The sequence below is a fragment of the Apaloderma vittatum genome, unplaced genomic scaffold (genome assembly GCF_000703405.1).
Source record: "Apaloderma vittatum isolate BGI_N311 unplaced genomic scaffold, ASM70340v1 scaffold25964, whole genome shotgun sequence".
Lineage (NCBI taxonomy): Eukaryota > Metazoa > Chordata > Aves > Trogoniformes > Trogonidae > Apaloderma > Apaloderma vittatum.
The window spans coordinates 1-19,734 of NW_009712510.1; the positions used below are offsets into that span (position 1 = coordinate 1).

At 43.0% G+C, this 19,734-nt stretch overlaps 2 protein-coding genes across 2 annotated transcripts in view; one reads left to right on the forward strand and one right to left on the reverse strand.

Annotated features, from left to right (window-relative positions):
- Nucleotides 1–3: 3 nt before the first annotated feature.
- Nucleotides 4–9,726, forward strand: TDRD6 (tudor domain containing 6; the record flags this gene model as incomplete). Its single annotated transcript, XM_009868022.1, has 5 exons — nucleotides 4–6,562; nucleotides 6,980–7,098; nucleotides 8,239–8,319; nucleotides 9,340–9,430; nucleotides 9,719–9,726. Coding segments are annotated over 5 exons (6,858 nt in total), but the record flags the coding sequence as incomplete, so codon positions are not given.
- Nucleotides 9,727–13,086: 3,360 nt separating this feature from the next.
- The window catches only part of LOC104272906 (platelet-activating factor acetylhydrolase-like), a 7,560-nt gene continuing 912 nt past the window's right edge, over nucleotides 13,087–19,734 (reverse strand). Inside the window, 10 exon segments of the mRNA XM_009868021.1 lie at nucleotides 13,087–13,312; nucleotides 13,642–13,790; nucleotides 14,345–14,518; nucleotides 14,959–15,050; nucleotides 15,341–15,454; nucleotides 16,877–16,890; nucleotides 16,893–17,017; nucleotides 17,443–17,511; nucleotides 18,047–18,140; nucleotides 18,789–18,939. Of these exon segments, the coding sequence (XP_009866323.1) occupies nucleotides 13,209–13,312; nucleotides 13,642–13,790; nucleotides 14,345–14,518; nucleotides 14,959–15,050; nucleotides 15,341–15,454; nucleotides 16,877–16,890; nucleotides 16,893–17,017; nucleotides 17,443–17,511; nucleotides 18,047–18,140; nucleotides 18,789–18,939 (1,086 nt within the window). The 3' untranslated portion in view covers nucleotides 13,087–13,208.

The following is a 19,734-nucleotide window of genomic DNA, read 5'->3' on the forward strand; positions in this document are numbered from 1 at the left end:
GTGCGGCTGTGGGGGCTGCTGGGCGAGCGCAGCGCCGACTATGTCAGCCTCCGTCAGGAGATCCAGGCGGCGGTGGGCCCGCGCTTGGCGGCCTCCCCAGCTGCTCCCGGTGGGATGGTGACCGGTGGGGCTGAGCTGTGCACTGGAGACTTGGGCCTGGTGGAGGTGGTCGGGCTCTGGTACCGCTGCTGCGTGGTGAGTCGCCATGGTAAAAACTACCGCGTGTTCCTGATTGACGAGGGCTGCACAGTGGTTACATCTGCCTATTACCTGTCAAGGGGTTCCAAGGAATTTTTCGACGTGCCTCCGGAGGTGCTGGGCTGTATTGTGGCTGATGTCATGCCCTCTGGAGGTCCCAGGGTGGCAGCCTATGACAATGCACCAGTCCCTACCTGGACAGTGGAGGCTATGGAGTTCCTTGTCTGCCTGCAGGGCAAGGAGGTGTCTGGCGTGGTGCAGGAGGTGATGACACCACAGCTTATGCTGCTTGAGTTGCCCCAGCTCGTGGCCCAGATGCATCACCTGGGACTGGCTAAGAAGGTCACTCCCAGTTGGTTCTGCCAGGTGCTCAGGCGCTGCCTAACTTATGGCCACTTAAGGAGTCAGCCGAGACTGCAAACGTGTTCTCTTGTGACTTCTTCAGTGCCACAGTTTCTCCATGCTCTGCTCTTCTATCAGCCTGTGTTGCCAGCCTTGGATTACTTCTACCCGCGGCTTCAGTTGGGCGCGACAGAGTGTGTCGTAGTGACCCATGTCTCTGATCCACACCACATCTACTGCCAGTTGCAGAGCCTGTCCCAGGAGATCCATTGCCTTTCTGATACTATGCACCACAGTTATGACTGGTGGGAGGAGGATATATTACCCACAGTGGGCTCGCCCTGTGCTGCCCGTGGCATAGATGGCCGGTGGTGCCGTGCACTCCTGCTGGAGCTTACTGCTGGGGAGCAGGACCAGCAAGTGGCTCTAGTGATCTTTGTGGACTATGGCAGGAAGGAGCCCGTGACCAGAGCTAACCTGCGCCGTTTGCCTGTTGAGTGTTTTCGCCTGCCGGTGGTGACTTACGCGTGTGCTCTCCAGGGTGTCTCAGATGGTGGTTGTGGCTGGTCACCGTTGCAGATCGATGAGCTAAAAGCATTGGTGCTAGGCAAAGGAGTGAGTGCTTGCATCAAAGCCTTTAACGCCTTTGAGCATCAGTATTATGTGAGCCTCTATGGGGAAAATGGCATCAACTTGAACCATCTTTTTGGGTTGCGGGCTTGCTCCCTGGTGAGCCAAACTGCGGCTTGGGAGCTGGAGGAAGTAGAAGAATCCACAGCTGAAAAATTGGCATTGCCAGCAGGAGCATGTCCTGTTGCTTTAATGCACAGAGATCTGGCCTCTGCTCCTGTAGTTGATGTGCGTCTGAAGTTGGGTGCGTTCCACAACGTGCAGGTCTCCCATCTCCGAGATCCGTCTGAGTTTTGGCTGCAGCTCTATGAGCATCGCCAGCTCTTCAGGCAGCTGAGGCAGAGCATGTGGAATTTTTACTCCCATGTCACAAATCTGGGTGGTGCTGGGTGGGACCCACAGCCTGGATCACTTTGTTGTGTCAGTGAGAAAGAGGGTGCGTTTTGTCGAGCGGTGGTCACCAGCGTACTGGACAGTGGAGTAGAAGTACACCTGGTGGACAGAGGCAATATGGAAACTGTAGATCGGCGTGCGGTAAAGGAGCTGCTCCCTCGGTTCGGGGAAGTACCTGCTTTAGCTCTGAAGTGTTGTTTAGCAGGTGTCTCTCCTCCCAGAGGGAGCTGGAGTGAATCATCTGTGTCTGCCTTCAGGGAGATTGTACTCAACAAGTCACTTAAGGTTCATTTTTTGAGTCTGCAGGGTGACAAATACATGGTTGAAATTTTTGACCAGTCCCAATCAGGAGAGAAGAATGTAAGTAAACTCATGGCCCAGGGAGGGTTTGCTGAATACCAGAAGTATGAAATACCTAAGGCTGTCCAGAACCCATGTGATGAGGCTCTGAGCCAAGCCTCTTCCCCGGCACCTGCTGAGGAGGAAAGTGAGATTAAGGCAGAGAACAGGCTCAAAGAGGAATCTGACCTGAAGAGAAGTGATGGAGGACTTAATCCTTCTGCAGCTGTGGTGGTCAGAGAGTGCCCTGTTGCAGCCATTCACAGTTCTGAAAGTAGCAAATCTCTTCCTGCTCAGAAGTGTGAAGGCAAGGAAGACCTGCCTGTGTCTTTGGGACAGAATTATGTGGAAATGGAGCCAAAATCTCGTTATAGAGGTCAGTTAGCAGTGGGAAATACAGTCAATGTAGTTGTCTCGTATGTTGAAAATCCTAGTAATTTTTGGTGTCAGTTAAATAGAAATTGCCATGACTTTAAGGTGTTAATGGCTGAAATTCAGGAGTATTGCAAAAATTCATCCCACCCACCTGCTTGGCCAAATTCTGTATGTTTAGCCCAGTACTCAGAGGATGAAAAATGGTACAGGGCTTTAGTTATTCGTGAAGTTCCTTCTGCAAAAAAAGTAGAAGTTGTCTATGTTGACTATGGCAACAGAGAGCTGGTGTCTCTAACAAACCTCCGCTCAACTAATAAGCACTTTCTTAAGTTAGAGGCTCAGGCTTTCAGGTGCAGCCTTTACAACTTAATTCAACCAAATGGTCAAGATCCTTTTGTTTGGGATGAAGAAGCAGTTCAGGCCTTTGAGGAGTTTGTTAATACTTCGTCACCTCACTTGGAACTGAAGTGCACAATATTTGCCTTGGCTTCAATAAACAACAAGGAGCTGTTTAACATTGTGGATTTGATGACACCTTTTCAGAGTGCTTGCCAGTTTCTGACTGAGAGAGGTGTGGCCAGGCCTTTATCTTCACAAGAGCCTCTTGTATCCGTGGTTCAGCTTTGTTCTTACTATTATTCTATGCATGGTATCAAAATTGGAAGCGAAGAAAAAGTTTATATTACGCATGTCGAGGATCCGTGGACATTTTACTGCCAACTTGAAAGATGTACAGATGTCTTAGCAAAGCTTACTGATAACATCAGCCGCCTAAGTGAAACAATGACCAGCTTTAAAACCTCGCCAGAGTCTGGCACCTTGTGTCTAGCAAAGTATACTGACAATCGTTGGTACAGGGGAGTAGTTACGAAAACAAAACCGAATGTGGAAGTCTTCTTTGTGGATTATGGGAACACAGAGACAACAGAGAAAGATAATCTGCTTCCTTTACCAAGTGATGCTTATGATATTTTGCTTTTGCCAATGCAAGCCATAAAATGTTCCTTATCTGATATAACTTGTGGTCCCAAAGAAGCTACAGCATGGTTTAAGCAAGCTGTCCTTGAAAGGCAATTAAAAGCTACAGTAGTAGGAAAGGAATCAGATGGTAAACTGATGATTGAGTTGTTTGATGGTAATACTCAAATTAATGCAAAACTGAAGGAAGAGATGTGCTTAATAAGTGGTACGGGACTGTCCGTGCCTGGAGAAAATGAAGCTTTGTGCTCTGGAAATACAGATGTGAATGAGAGGCGTGAGACTGCAGAGACCTGTTCAAATGCAGGTAAGCCTCTTGAAAGAAAAAAATGCAGATCTGAAGCCCAGGGAGGAATGAGGAGTAGCAAAAGGTGCTTCAAAGAAGATGTAAAGCTTTTCCAGACTTCTGTAACGGGAGATCAGGCAGCTAGATTAGAATCTGACAAAACGCCTAGGAGTAAGAAGGATTCTTTTCTGTTAAATAAAGCTGAGAAGTCTCTGCTCTCCGTGCAGATGGATGCGCAGATGGATGCACAGACGGATGCGCAGACGGATATTAAATCTGCTGCCCAGGGCAAGTGTATAATGGTTAAAAATGTATCTGATCCACTGCAACAGAAGATAGTGCCAGCACTTAAAGTGTCAGTGTATGTGTCTTATGTAAATAATCCACTGGATTTTTATGTTCAGCTAGAAAGTGACGAGGCTCAGCTTAACAGCATTTCAGAAAGCTTAAACAATGGGACACAAGCAACGAGCCCTTGTGGACAGCTTTTCCAAGTGGGAGACTTAATCAGTGCTGTTTATTCAGAAGACAGCCTGCGGTATCGAGCCTTAGTAAGGGAGAAGACTTCTGATAATTTGATAAGTATACAATACATTGATTATGGTAATAGTTCAGTAATTAATGTTGATCAGGCACACAGACTCCCTGAAGACTTGTCATCTATTCCAGGAATGAGCATTCACTGCTTCCTAGGTGGACTTAAATGCAAAAAAAATACAGGCTGGACAGAGAAAGCAGTGCTTGACTTCATCAAGAGAACAAGTGAAGTTCTATTAACGTGTGAATTTGTAGAGAAGATTGACAATAAATGGGAAGTTATTCTCAGTGACCATAAAGGTATAATAACAGTGGATTTAGCTGATGAAAATCTTGCAAATAAGGAAAGATCTTGTTCAACAGAAATACTTGATGAAAGAGAGAACGGAGACGTGGTTACTGTGTGTGAACCTTTGCCTCCTCAGGCACAAAATGAAATTTCCGGTGTAAGTGATTGTAAGTCATTTACCTGGAAGTTTCCAGAGCCAGGTCAGACTGTAAAAATTTATGTCACGGTGGTAAATGGTCCGGAATACTTTTGGAGTTGCAGTGCTGATACAGTAGACATCAACTACATAGAGAAAAAAATAGAGGAAGCTGAAAACCTTGGACTAAACTCTTTGAATGATTTGGAATCTTGTATTAAAAGTGGTGATATTTTTCTAGCAAAATACAGTCAAGATGGGAAGTTCTACAGAGCTAAAGTCATCAGCCTAAAAGGTGATGATGTAGTTGTTCAACACATGGATTATGGAAGTGAGGAAGCTGTTAGCATGGCAATGGTCAAACAGATTCCATGTGAGTTGCTCCAGGTACCTAATCAAGCATTTGCTTGCTCTCTGTCAGGTTTTGATCCCTCAGAGGGCTCATGGCTTAGTGAAGCAAAAGAGAAGTTTTGCGATATCACCAAAGACATCTTGTTAGAAGCTGAAGTAACAGAAACTCGGCAAGAGAAAGTTTCAGAAGTCCCTCTGTCTGTTGTCAAGCTGGAAGCTTCTGGCAAGAGTATTAACGAAGTGATGAAGCCTTTCTGGAAGGCTAATAAAGGAGCTGGTGACAATGCTTTCTCAAACCTTGAGGACCCCTTAAAGGAAAAGAAATGCTCCAACAGTGATACAGACCTTGGTCTTAAAAGAGAAACTACTGCTGCTTGTGGGTTAGCTGAAGAAGAAACTGAAAGTGCTTTGTTTTGTTCTGAGCCTTTCCTAGAAGTAACTTCTGAGTGTTTAAATACTGTAGAAGCAAATGTGTCGGTGGGAGCTGTTGAGTATGTGTCTGGGAAGGCTGACGATGGGTGTGAAACAGCTGAGCATCAAAGCAACTTTGATAAAGAGACACCTTTATCTGAAGGAGAGCACGACAGCCGTGTATTACTAGAAACAACAAGAAGCTGCAGTCTTCATGTTTTGGAGAGTACAATGAAAGCTGCAGAACAAGAATTATCTGAAGTACTGCTTGAAGAGGATGCTGAGCTGAAAGAAGAACTGACAGGCCATGCTTCAGCAGCCAATTTTTTCCCAGGAAATGAACAAGTACCAAGATGGCCAAAGCTCCAGGCACAGTTGCCTTCAAGTGATGAAATGACATCGTTAGTAGAACTGGATCAATTACAAATGCCCTCTTTTTTTGATCATCTAAAAGAGGTCATACTGGAGCTAGAGGTGCTTCCAGTGCAGTCCTCCTGTGAAGAAGCAAAGGAAGCTCTGGAAGCAAAGTCACTTGAAACGCAGACAGCTTCAGGCAGCGAAGCAAGAGAGAAAGTGTTGGAATGGGAACTGTTTGAGCTGCCAGTTGAGAATGAGGAGATGGGGCAGATGGCAACTCTGAAATGTCTTGAAATCTTACCATCGCTTAATGAGAGAGAGTCCTTGGTGCCTTCAGTCAGTGATGGAGAGAAGACAGTAGAGCCTATTCTGTCTGATGTTCAGCTTGCTTTGGAAGACAATGCAAAGAAATTGGAATTGGATTTGTCTGGAATTCGTAAAGCAGGAGCTATACAAGAGTGGACAGGCGTAGAGCCTCCTCGCCTAAGCCTGTCTTCGTCTGGTGACGGACCTGATACACAACTGGACCTGAAGACCCATGACGTGCTGTCAATGCTAGGTGCTGAAATTGAGCAGCTTCTGGACCTTGTGATACCTGATGTGCAGCCATCTCAGGAAGACAGGGAGGAAGACTTGTTAGGGTTGGAAGACACTGCACTGCAAAGCTCTGCAAATAGTGGAAGCCAGTTTCCATTTGTTACAAAAGACTTAACGAATCGGAGGCCTGTTTGCACTGCAAAATCACGTGACCGCAAAGTTGAGAAACATAAGGAGTGGCAGAAGAAGAGAGATGACTGTTATGTGGAAGAATGGATGAAACAAGACTTGACTGACTCATTAAAAGAATGTGGAAATAAGCATGTGTGGTCTTCAGACTGTAAGCCTGGGGATGAAGAAGTAGAAAAAAAGCAAAATGAGAACTTGGCTGGCTGCAGTGCAGGTAAAGTGTCTGGTTTTAAGTAATTAGATAAACAAAATGTGCACATTCAAATAGCTTTCTTATAGAAACCTAGTTTTTGTTCCCTAATAAGTTGATTAGTGTTAACTTCACTAAGGTTTGGTGGGCTGAGATCAGATTAAGTGTAGTACCTCATGGATAATGTAACAGTGTAACAGCAACTAATCTTCCTTTGAGAGGTTATTGATTTTATGATTGGGGATTTGTTTCTGGACATGAAATGCACTTTCAAGACCGTTCAGGAGGATGCTTTTTACTTTCAAATGTCTATTAAGGAAAAGTAGTTTGGAGGAGGCAGAGGAATATAAGAGCAGGGTTGTGAGGCGTTGGAGTTCTCGGAGGGGTTGTGTTTGTGTTTTCCTTTCTTCCTCGTTCATTGATGTGTCATCATTTTTGTAGAACACCATGAGTATACATGTAATCTGAAGGGCTTTGCCATTGGTTCCAAATGTGTGGTGTGGACCTCTCTGAAATGGTGCGAGGCTCGTATTTTGGAGATATCTGAAAAAGGTACCAGGGTAAGTATGGTTTGAATACTTCTGTATTCTTAAGATCTGGCTCTTTGGTCTTCCTCCAACCTGTGAATATTTTACAGAAGCCTATTACGAAATTTAAGACTTGATATTGCAAACGCTAATTCTGGTCTTGCAGGCTACCCAGCCGTGTTTCCTTACAGGAAACAGCCCTGTCTCATTCTGAGTAGATGCTGTATGTCAACACTTGATACTCCCTTCATATCTTGCTCCCCTGCATTGATTGTGAAGGCTGAAGGATCTGGATTTGGGTTGAGATACAAACTCCTATGTGTGGTTCTATATTGTCTGCAAGTTAATGTTCTCCTGTGGAGCTGTGTTAGCATTGAATGCTCATGAAACTTGGCTTTATTTTACAGTTTGGTGTTTTGTTTTTGTTTTGTTTTAAGATTTGGTGGTAGAACAGTAGAAACTTGGGAAGAAACTTAAATTATACCATAATGAATTCATAACTATTCCCACTTCAGTGAAATGTATATTGAATTAGTGGTTGGTGGGACGTAACTTTAACAGTCACAGTCTAATGAGCTGGCTTGTTCTACTGCTGTTTAAGCTGTGGGATGAATGATAAGTCTTCCTCTAGTTCAGAGGGAGTGTTAATGTACACCTATGCACAGACGTTATGCTTACATAAAAGGGCCTTTAAGTTGTAGCTCGAGATTTCAAATTCTAAAGATGGTTTCCTAAAAGTAACTTTTTTTGGAAGATTGAATGCCTGAGATCATGCAAGCCGGTTCTTTTGCTGGTAGATTGCTTAGCTGAGTTCAGCTTTAGGTGTCTGTATTCATACGGGTGTCAGGTATGTAGTGGAATCTCTGTTCCTCAGTTTCCTACTTGTTCTGTTCTAAGAGATGTTTTCCAGCCTTCCTCTCTCACCATACTTAGGTTAGCAGCCTGGGAGAGCCTTGAGCAGAATCAGTAGTAATATTCAGCTTTATCAGAGGTTAACTTACTCTTCCTTGCAAGATACAGGCTGAAAACCTTCTCAAAGGCTTTCCTCTAGCCTTCATCCTAGAGGACAAAGGGAAGCCTCTATTATGTTTTCCTACCACTGTGTCTTACTTGCTCAGTGTACTCGTAGGATCCCCTGCTGTGCTAGATGCTATTTGGCTCATGTCCGTACAGGTCTTGAATCTCTCCAGTGGCAGTGAGGAGATTGTGGATCCTGAGAACGTTTGGAATGGCATTCATTGCAGGTCACCTGAGGTATGGTGGTGTGGGATTGGGCTGGGCAGGACAGTGCTGAGTTTTAAAAAGGCTGCTCTGAGCTTAGTTGTGATACTTCTTGTGTCACCATGAGAACAGAACAGCAAAGTATAGAATAGAATCACAGAATTGCAGAATTGTCAGGGTTGGAAGGGACCTTAAAGATCATCTAGTTCCAACCCCCCTGCCATGGGCAGGGACATCCCCCACTAGATCAGGCTGCCCAGAGCCTTATCCAGCTGGGTCTTAAAAACTTCCAGGGATGAGGCTTCCACCCCCTCTCTGGGCAACCTGTGCCAGGGTCTCACCAGCCTGTTCCAGTGTCTCACCAAGTAGTGTTATTCTAAATCTCTGCTCTCCTGCCAACTGCTGGAAGCACAATATTTTTAAGACATATTGTCCTTCTTTCTCTAATAGATCTCCATGGAGACTATAGAAATTATAGAACTTATGTATAGAAATCATAGAGGTTTTTTAAGCTATTTATCTAGACTTATATAAGCTGCCAGCTATTTGGCCTGAGCGCTGTGAATTCAGTCTGGGAATAGATTAATGAAAACAGTTTGAAGGAAGAAACATTACTGGAACTTTACTGTTAATCAAGCACTGCAGAACAACGCTGATATACAGACTTTTGATAGATGATGCTAGTAGAGCATGCAACTAACTGATAAATCATGAATAATACCTCTGTTACAAAGCAGTTGGGAAATAAGATTTTCACCAGTGTTCTTCATGAAGTACTAAGAAATGAAAAAATTCACACCTGGAACCCAGCATTCAGATTGTCGGCCAGTGATAACAGAATGAATTTCCAGTTTATTCTTAACATGCAGTGCTTGCATCAAAGCAAAAAGTGGGCAGTAAACTTCTGTAGTGAGTTATAAGAGGTGAAACATGGTGGCAAATAAGAGTCCGGCAGTGCTGATGTAAAGTTAGTCTAGTATTAAAGGACGTACCTTAATGGAAAACTATCTTGGCAATAGTGCCAGCATGCTAACAGAATTCCCTTTTGTTTAGGCAATAACTCCTGCAACAGAAAACTTGCAGTCCTTACCAGAGGAGTCCTTACTTCAAGGTAAGACTACCTTAAACTTCCCAAAGAGGTTGGGTACTTGGTATTTGGATGCTTTCCAATTTTCTAAAAAATACTTTATTTTAGAAAATATTTTAGAAAGTTAAAACTTTAATTTTTCACCTTGCTTATTTACTCTTAAGATTGTTTTCTTAGTAGCATCAGCATATGTACTGTTAGTTTAAGGGTAAATACATGCAACAAAAGCTGCTACTCGGACTAGGAATCAATTTAATATTTATTTATCCAACCTAGTGGATTGAGCCTCTCAGACAAGCTGGAGTGGTACACCTAAGTTGAGATTTTTTTTTTTTTTTTTGGTAGAGTTTTGAGCATCGGTCACCATCGGTCACTCTTGCTCACGTTTCCGAGGTGAGTGACTGGTAGGCAGACTCCAGTAAGCATTGTGGTTGGGATTTGAATGGCTCAGGACCTTAATAGATCTTGGTCTATGAATCTGAACCCTTAATAACATCTTAGTTGTTGCAAGGGTAGTTTGTGAATAGTGCCTGCATGTTTTCAGTGTTACTTAAATTTTGAAGTGTTCCTGGTGAACACCTATTTTATGTGTCAAAGAAAATAGCCCAGGTTCTTTCTCATTATATACCATTTCTATAATCCATGGAAACAGAGCAATTTTGGCAAAAGGGCACCTTTGGAGATGCTCAAAGCAGAGTCAGCCAAATCAAGTTGCTTAAGACCTTCCTTTCAGATCTGACATTTATCCAAGGACAGAGACTCCAGAACCTCTCTGGGCAACTTGTTCCTGTTGCCTGATGGAGACTGAACTAAGCTTAAACAGAGGTAGCATTTTGTTTTCAGTGTTCAAATTAGCATCTTGATGTTAAACTGATGAATCTACAAATCCTCCCTTGACTGTGTCACTCAAATGCAGGATCATCCTTGATCTTGCTGTTTCTGGCTTTGATAATACTTCCAGTTTTTACCACTTCATTTTAGGTTTTTTCCACTCTTTGGTTGTTAATTATTTTTGCCCACTCTCTGTGTTCTTGAATGCTTTGCATGGCTTTAGTCTATGCACCCCCTCAGCAACAGGAGGGAAAACGTGAGCTGAGGTCATGCAGCCACACGGTGCAGAACTGCATCCTGCTGCCCACTTGGGTCACTGCCCGGGAAGGCAGTTTGAGTAGAAGGTACCTGATCCACAAGATGCAAAAACCCTTGCAGTGGCTTATGCTCACCCTATTGAAGGACTGAGTGCCTTGAACTTGTAACTGAAATCTAGGAGCACTCCTTGCTTCATTTGCTCAGGCAGTTCTGTTGTTTGTACTGTCTTATCCTTACAAGATAACTTTTTGTAAGAGTAGTCTTTTAATGTGGTCCAGTATGTTGATGGCACTTACTCTGAAGCCTTGTAGAGCTATGACTTTAGATACTAACACATAGAAACATCTTGATGGGTCTGGTTTTATCCCTCGTAGAAAAGCAAACTGGCTGCAGTTCACATTTAGCTGAAGATCCTCACGTTCCTCCAACATTCCTGAAACCAAGTGACACGTTTGCCCTGTGAAGCTAACAAGTACCTGGGTACACAAACACTTCTGTGGAAGTGTGTTTCCATGGGAACAATACAAGCAAAGCATGGAGGGTTTCTTCTGCCTAACTGAGCAAATACCTGTTCCTAACATACTTCCCTGTCAAGGAGTGCCTGTTGGTAGATTGCTATGGTCAGCTTCCCACAGCTGTACCTGCTTTACTTAAATAAGAATTTGCCTCTTGGCTCATGTGTGAGCGCACCAACTTGTATCTAGCTGCTGGTGGGTGGTTCTTGAACAAAGATTTCTTGTGAGTTGCTGTAGAGGCTACTGTGTTGTACAATACTGCTTTGTGATGTTTGCTTTTTGAAAAGTTGCATTGTTGAGTGTGGGGGTTTTTTTCTCAGAAAAGTTGAGGGTGTTTATTTTGGGGGTGGAGGGAGAGGAGTTTTTTTCCAGTAAGGGAACATAAGTTGGTTTTGGTTTGGAATCTTGCATTTGGTGCCGTTATAAAGCAATGCAAGACACTGGAATAAAAGTTTCGCTGGCATACACCTATGAGCGTCTTATTAATGACTTCTTTCCCTTTTCATAAGCCCAAATGCTGTGTCCATACTGAGTATCTTTCTTCCAAGTTTACTACTGCAGTCAGATGTAGCTGTGCACAATCTGCTGTTCCTGGTTCTGTTTTGATCCTAAGTGGCTCTCTAGAGCACTATGGCAAGTGCTCTGAAACATGACAGTCATGTACAAAATTGAATTTGTATTTATGATGTGGCCATAACTGCACTAATGGAAGATGAAGCCTTTCCCCTAAACGTGAAGCCAGTCTAGTAGAATAGTTTTGTTCCTGCATGTGTACAGTCTGGCAAGGACTTCTTAAAACAGCTGCAGCTTATCTCACTTTTTATTCTTCTCCCCATGCAGGGGAAAATAGAAAAGGAGGTGTTTTTTTGTTTTTGTTTTTTTTCCCAGTCCTTTTTAATGCTTCTATATAGCACTGCTTCTTCCCTCCTCTTCAGAGGCTGTGGATTTTTCATGCTGCTGTAGTGTTTCAGGAACCCAAGACCTCTGACAGGGTAATTGACTGAGTACCACAGTAGATCTCAAATGCATATTCACTAAGAGAAACATGTTTATTCCCAAAAAAGAGACAAGATGTCTGATAGGCTGGAAATAATTAAATTAAATTCTGAGAAGATGTTGTTGGAATCTCATGTTAATATTACAGACTACATAAATAATTACACTGTTAACTTTGCTTGTGCTGGTTGCTTCAGTTGTTTTGTCTGTAACCTGATTTTGAAATGAAAAGGCTACAGTTAGAAGCAGTCCCCCCTTTGCAAGGCTTCTTCACTTAGAAGCTGCCCTTCCATGGGGCAGCTTCAGAGAGTTTTGATCTGAAAATCAGAGCTGCATTTAGCCAGCCACATAGGCAGCCGCTTCTGCCGCCAGATGCAGACAGCAGTGCTAGAGCCTGGATGAAGATGAGTGTCTGGAGAGCATTACAACCCTGACAGACCTCAGGATGATCAAGCAATGCTTACATAGTCCTTTTTAAAGGGAGTGGTAGAAGTGACACATCTCTGCTGTAGTGGTAATGTCGAGGTTAACAACAGAGGAGCGGCTCAGAGGTTTGCCTAAGGGGGAATTAACAGTGGCTACAACAAAAGGGACCGTTTCAGCAGCTTTTGGAATGGAAACATCCTCTGAGTATGGCCTAAAACACAGATCTAAATGTAAGTGGATTAAGTTCAGGTGAGAAGTCCTGTGTCTGAACAAACACTTTTCTCTGCTGTTATCTTAACCTATTTCCTGTAGTTTTCACTGTGACTCTTTAATTTAAAGTCTGGCACTGGCACCTCTCCAGACTTGCTCCAACTCTCAGCTGCTGTCAGAGCACAGATGAAATACCAAGTAGTTTAATAACAAAGACTATTTTTTCTTCTTACACTGCAAAAAAGGCTTGCTTGATTTAAAGCTTGGCAAGCAGAACTTTAGTGGAATTCATTGGAGCTTAATCTCTTTCTGGTTCTGATATAGAATCAAGGTTGCAGAGAAAAAGTGTTTAAATTACCATCAAGCGCCTATAAAGCAGAAGGCCTGTTGCAGTGTTTCAGAGAATCCCACTAACTCATTTGAACTAAAACCTCTCTGCATTTTTGCGATGTAGCCTAATGCCTCATTTATTTTACTTTTTTGTGTGTTCTGTACCCCAGAAGCTTTGTAGGTGGCCAATGCTATCACATGTCCAAGCACTGTCTGGCCAGCATTAGTGTCCTGATGTCTGTGGCATTTTCAGTCCTTCTTTGTACTCCTTATTTAGGTTCAGCTGGAGATAAGTCAATATTGGTACCAGGAATAACGTTGGCTCCTATGCCATCCACAAGAGAATCCCACTTATCGAAATCATTCTTAAGACCTATAAAATGAGGGAAAGAAAACCCAAGTGGTAATGATCTGAGTCAGTCTTTTGTAAAGCTATTTTTATGAAGCTAAAAAGAAATTATGGGACAGACGGATCAACTTGGCAAAGGAGGGGAGGCGTGATGTTTTAAGGAGGGAATAAAACTGCAGTGTTCTTCCTCCAAATTGCTTAGAGTACAAAAGTAACTAACAAACCTGTCAGTTTTTTACTTAAACTTTTCTGACGCACTTTTGATCTTGTTCTAAACAGAATGGTTATACAAAAAGCTTCAGAGGAACTAAGTATTAGTTTAACTTCATGCTTAAATGTACACAGCTACTTACTCAAATGTTTCTGCAGGAACGCTAAGGAAGCATGATTGCTTATATCAATAGCTTCATTTGGATCTATTTCTCCTTTTAATTTGAAAAATCTTCCAATGATTTCTCCGCTCACAAAGGTAAAGTCAGGAAAGCTCTGATGTACTGTCCCCCTGCAAACAGAAGAGTGATCAGCAGGCTTATGAGAAAGAACGCAGTTGTCTGACGAAAAGATGCCATGGGTTGCACAGACTTCTTCAAAGATAGTCACAGATCTTATGCTCTCTTCTTTAGCAGAAGCTCTAAGAGGGTAACATCCTGAGCGTGCCAGATAAACACTAAATTCTGTCCTATCCACAGAAGGGAGGAAGTTTTGTACATGATTACTTTAAGTCACTATTAATTGCAATGGGAATAACTCCAAGCTATGTCTCTGCTCTGAGTATGAGGTGGATTATTACCAGGTTCAAACAGAGATGGTGCACAAGGCCCAGACCAAAATGTGACCTGGGTGTTTTAAACTTAGGGATACTGACTGCTTTGAGAGAGGTCTCGGCCTCCGCTGCGGGGGATCATCCTGCTGTCTGATTTAATCCTGCAGTGAAAACCTGGGCCATGAGGGAGTAGCGGGTGTCTGTCCTTCTGCAGTTTCATGAAACTGAACAGATCCAACAAGAGAGTAAAGATTCCTCTTTGACCACAGAAGTGATGGATCCCAGATACTTACTTGATAGTGATCATTTTCTTGTTTGTATCATTGGAGCTGAGCTTCTTCATCTTTAAGATATTATCAGCCCACTGGAATTTTTCAGAGTTGATAAAAAGCAGTGGTTGCTGGACGCTGTTTTGGTAAATCTCATCGCTGACTGGAAGCATCCATGCATCGAGGGCAATGCCACACCTGTCAGAAATAACTGGATATTGTCACAGAAGCAGAAAGCTTTGTATGGAAGTTCTCAGCATGCCTTGGTTTGCAGGAGACGTGGGAGAGACAAACTCTCAATAGACCAAAGAGGTAAAGAGGGTAACGAATCATTTTGTTTCCATATGATTTCTACTCTGGGGGAAGAGGATCCATTATTGCGTTTGCTGGTCTCTGCTGCCAGGTGCAGCTGGGCACAGGAGCTTCTGCACAGTCCCACAGCATTATGATAGAATATGCTACAGCTATGATGTTCCACCACATCCCCACAGTTGAAGGAAGCACGGCTGGAGAAAACAAGACACGCTAACCAAAACTCTTCTTTAAAAACTAATTAGTAGTTGGGGGGTTTTAGGGAAGGTCTCCTGCTCCAGACCTTTCAAGTGTAAAATGTCTCTTGCCTCATTTTGCATACTTACCTGAATCTTATTTCTTTGCTGAGACTCTCAATAACTGTAGCACCACCAAAAGAGTGTCCCATCACAGCTATTCTGCTAGTATCAACAGAATCCTGTCAAAAAAATCCAGGTGCTGTAAGAGACTTTCTTTCCCAAACTTTTTTTTAATTGTTTTTGTTTTCAAAAGGGAATATTTTTTTAGGCAATAGTTCCTGTTGAAGTAGGAAGAACATCATTTCAGCTCTATTAGTATCTATCCAACTTGGAATGACTTGAGAACATATTCATAGATCTATGGCGTGATCTTCAGAATAGTTTACAGGAACAAGTTCAGAAACGGAAGAGAGAAACCAGAAAGTGTTATTAGACATTTAATAAAATGTGTTCACTGCCTTTCACTCACCTTTAGACTATTCCAGTCAAAGTTGGAACTCAGCACATTCATCACTTCCTCTCCTGAATTGATTTTAAGAATGAGGTTGAGAGCTTTGATACACTCCTGCACTCTTTGCTGCACCTGGGGAGAAACAGACATTGGGGCACATCAGTGGAAGGAATTATCAGACAGCTGCCAGGCTTGCTGGTCCTTTGGACACAAAACTCAGTCTGATATTTTTTTTCCCCCCTCAAGTGTCTGATATGCTAATGACTGTTTTGAACTGCAGAATGGAACCGTAAAACAGAACTCTGACAAGGTCTGACTGACAACAAAACTGTCTTTTGGAGGTTCAGAGCATTGAAGCTTTTGCATAGATCCTTGGCACGAGGAGGAATTTGTCCCTACAACATGAGCCAAAAACCTTCAACTCCCTCACCCTGTTGCTACTCAGAAAGGGGTTGTTGGGATGTGCAAAGGCTCAAGTTACACAACTACAAGGAAGGCTGACTCGCTGCTCCTCCTCATCCTCACTTTGATGAGAAAAGGTCGTTATGTCACTTGCCTTTTCTGCTCAAGAGCTTTGAAATGGTCTTTACATTGGATAAACCTGAAATAAGAAACAGCCAAGAAGCCTGTCTTGATATATATACACAGATGTATACGCACATTCTTGCAAACTGTAGTAAAGCTGTTGCAAATAAAGGTTGTCATTGTTCAGTATAAGAAGGGGTTTTGACATTGACATGTCAGTAAAACAAAACCTTCAAAAAGAAAAAGATTCAAAAAGTCCTTGGGAACTGCAGTGCAGCCAGCAACATGTGTGCACATCACTGAATTTCAAATAAATCTCTATCTCTTGACTTCTCTACTAGTGAAATTTGCAGGCAGTGTCTTTTGGAGGTTATCTGCAAGCTCAGACATTACATATTTAGACTCGCAAGTAGGATGGTGTATGCATGCAGGAAATTATGCTTGTACCGCTGTCTGTGTGGCCCAGGGAGATAAATGCCTCCCTGGCTGAGTTTGCGTTAGCTGGAAGAAAACACTCCCATATTTTAAAGGTCAAGCCTGTGCTTGGAGGAGCTCGTCAGCGTGGCCATATTCCATCTAGTGTGGGTGCTGCTTCTAATCAGGAAGCCTGCGCTGTTTACATTGCTGTAAACCCTGTTAAAGATTCTTCTTGCTATCCAACAGTAAACAAAAGCTGAAGTAAGCCCGAGGCCACACAAACATTTGAGTTCAATTCTGTGTCACTTAAAGACTGGGCTGGGCAGCAGAAGTGTGAAGAAACAGAAAGCTGAGTGGAGCCAGAGGAGAAACAGCTGACTAAGCCTGACAGCGCAACTTCAAGAGAAAGCCTTGTTGAGGAAGTAGTTTATGTGCTGAAGAAAGCTGTTGTTGGCTTTGGCTTCTTCAGGAACAAAGGACTTGCTGCCCTTTTATATATCCCCTGAGTTGTGGCAGAAGCCTGTAGACATGGCCACAGGGAAAGAATCTGCCAGTTAGTCCTAAACACACCAGTCCTGCCTCTCTTCGAGAGCACAGAGCCAGGATGAGTACCTGCTTGTGGCGAATTCTTCCTCTCCCATTTTTAGTTTCCTGTAGTAGATCCACTCCTTCTCCATGTTTGATGTAGACTCTTCCTGTGGTTGGGAAAGGGACTTTTTTTTTAAATAATATGTTGCCGAAGCAGATTCATCTCTGTAATATCAACAAAAGGTTATTTGTGTGGGGATGTACTCAGTTTGGTTTGGGATGAAATCAGCCAGTTTTAGATTTCACATATCTCAAGAGATCCAGCTACCAGCCACTGTTGCTGCAGTCACAACTGACTGTAGAGAGACTTTCTAAATATTGTAATAACCCCACCAAAACTCCCACCTCCTTTAAATTCTCTGGGTTATAACAATAAGAGAGAGAAAAATAACATGCCTAAAGAATGACAAATGGTATCTATCCTGGGACTTTCCATTCAAGGGCTTATCTCAGCAGGTGTGGCCAGGGCTCAAGAAGGTATATTAGTTTGTTTTAAAAAACCCCACAAGTTCTTCTTCAGAATAAGTAACATTCTTTCAATGTGAGAAAGCTTCTTTCCATCAGAACTCCAAAACACGCAGTATACGCACCTGTGCTCCACAGCAGCCACTATGAAGCCCTGGGAAGCCATCTCTATGCAAATAGCGGAATAGATCGTCCTACAAATAAAACCACACTCTGGTGAGACACATAATTACTTCAATTACATTGGTCTTTAAATATCAACCACATTCCATATGCACTAGCCCCCACCCTGTGTTTCTTCTGTTTGAATTTGCCAACCAGCAGAGCAGGCTTTTGTATGCCGGGCACCAAGATCCTGTTCACAAAACCTCACTACTGTTGCAGAAGGGAAAATGCTAATGATTTTAAACATTTAACACTTCATAGGATGCTTTGCATCTTTGGAGAGCTGTCCAAAAATCAGCTAGCTAATCTTCACAACATGCTTATGGTGAACAGCTTTACCCCCAGAATACAAAGGGAAAACACAGATAAATGCAACAACCCTGCTTTTATTTACTGCTGTTGATTTCAGTGGAGGCATCCTGATACGCAGCAGCCTGTTCTTCAAATCTGTTTCAAACCCACAGGGATCTCAGCCCCCTACGAAAAATCTGTTCAGAACAATCCTTGGATACTGCTGTCCCCACAGATGACAAAAAACAGTTTGTCAACAAACTGAGGAGTTACCGAAAAGCTCCAAGTCCATGGGAAAAAATGAGGAGTGGGTATTTTTCTCCTGGCTTAAAAGCGGCATTTGACTTTGCAGGACAGGTCACTGAACCTAGATAGAAATTGAAATGTATGTCATTATTACTGCAGTGAGAGAAAGTGTTTGTTCCCGTGGGAGAGATCCCACAAATCTGGTGACCACTGATTACAGAGCCATCATCTGAAGATAAGGTACTAAATCTCATTGTTAAAATACAGAAGACAAATACAGATCTGATTCTGAAAATACATTCTACTTGGCAGTAGATACTTTCCTTCTCCTCCTTCCATTCATAGCCTGGCACAAAGCCTACATATCTTTTAAACCCTACAAGAACAGATTTTTGAGAATAGTCAGGCATCCAAGTCTCGTTGGTATTCTGACCTTAGTATCTGTCTGACCTTTGCCTATTTGCACGCTTCCCTGTGGGATTTAAATCCTGACACAAAGGTGCAGCTCACCCAACCACTTCCTGGAGCAAGTGGCCAAGACACTCCTGTTGATAGCAGTGAGGGACAGCAGGTCTGCCTGAGAACTGGGTCACATCCAGCACTGAGCCTCACTACACAAACCCATCCCAAACAAACTTACTTCTTTGGGAAAAACTGTTTTTTAGTCCTGCAGCAGTCAGACACTGCTCACAGAGCGGTGAGGCAGCGATCTGCATGCAGAGCTTATGCCCTTGCACTAGTCAAGGAATTAAAGCAAAGCCAGCCTTACCAACGTAGTACTGGAAAAGCCTTTCTCCTACAGCTCGGTACAGGTTCAGGAAGTCAGAGAGTCCCTGATAGTACTCTTTATCTGGGATCCACCGTGCCTCCTCGTTATCTGCGGCATCGCATGATGGATAATAAAGGCGCAAGAAGCTTCCCTGGAATTAGGAGGGGGAGAAAAAAAAAAGGAAGATTTGTATCTATTTATATATGGCAGAGAAAAAGGAAGGTAAAAACATTTATGTCAAGGGCTTAAATGCAAGAATGACAGCTCAAAAGAATTAAGAGACTCTCACAACAAAATTATTACCCTATACAGGGCTTTGATGCCAATCCTACATCACTTATCTTTTGTCCTTGCAATGAATTTAAAGTAGCATGACTCTTAGCCTATGGCTAATTCAAAATAGTCAGTTTAATTCAGCTGATCATTACAAACACTCACCACCTATTTGCTCCATTTCTGCATCTTGCTGGATCTTTTCTGCTGTCTCCTGCATTCACGTGGACCTGCCATACCCTCCCTACGCAGCAAGCAGCAGTGTACCAACAGCACATTTTAAAGCAGACCTCCTGGCAGGTGAACCATGTGCAATTCTCATTTTTACTTAATTCTTGGTTTGCAAGGCAATTTGCAACACACTATTCAAATTCACTGCCTTGTTCCAGCTGTACTTTTGTTTAAACAAGTTAAGTTTGTGGCCAAAAAGAACATAAGCTTCGGAAAAAAGTCTGGTTTCTTGAACATTAATTTATCAGTTTCATGCATAATGCGTGACAAAAGCTTGTTTAATTAAGCTTGTTTCTATTTACTCATCAAACCTTTGACACAAAGGCCCTTAAGGAAGAAATCATCAAACCTTCACCTGTACTGGTAAAGACATTAATTTGATTCCAGAATAGTCCCAGTGAACTTCCTCAGGTGACTAACTGCTTACCAGAAAGGGCAAGAG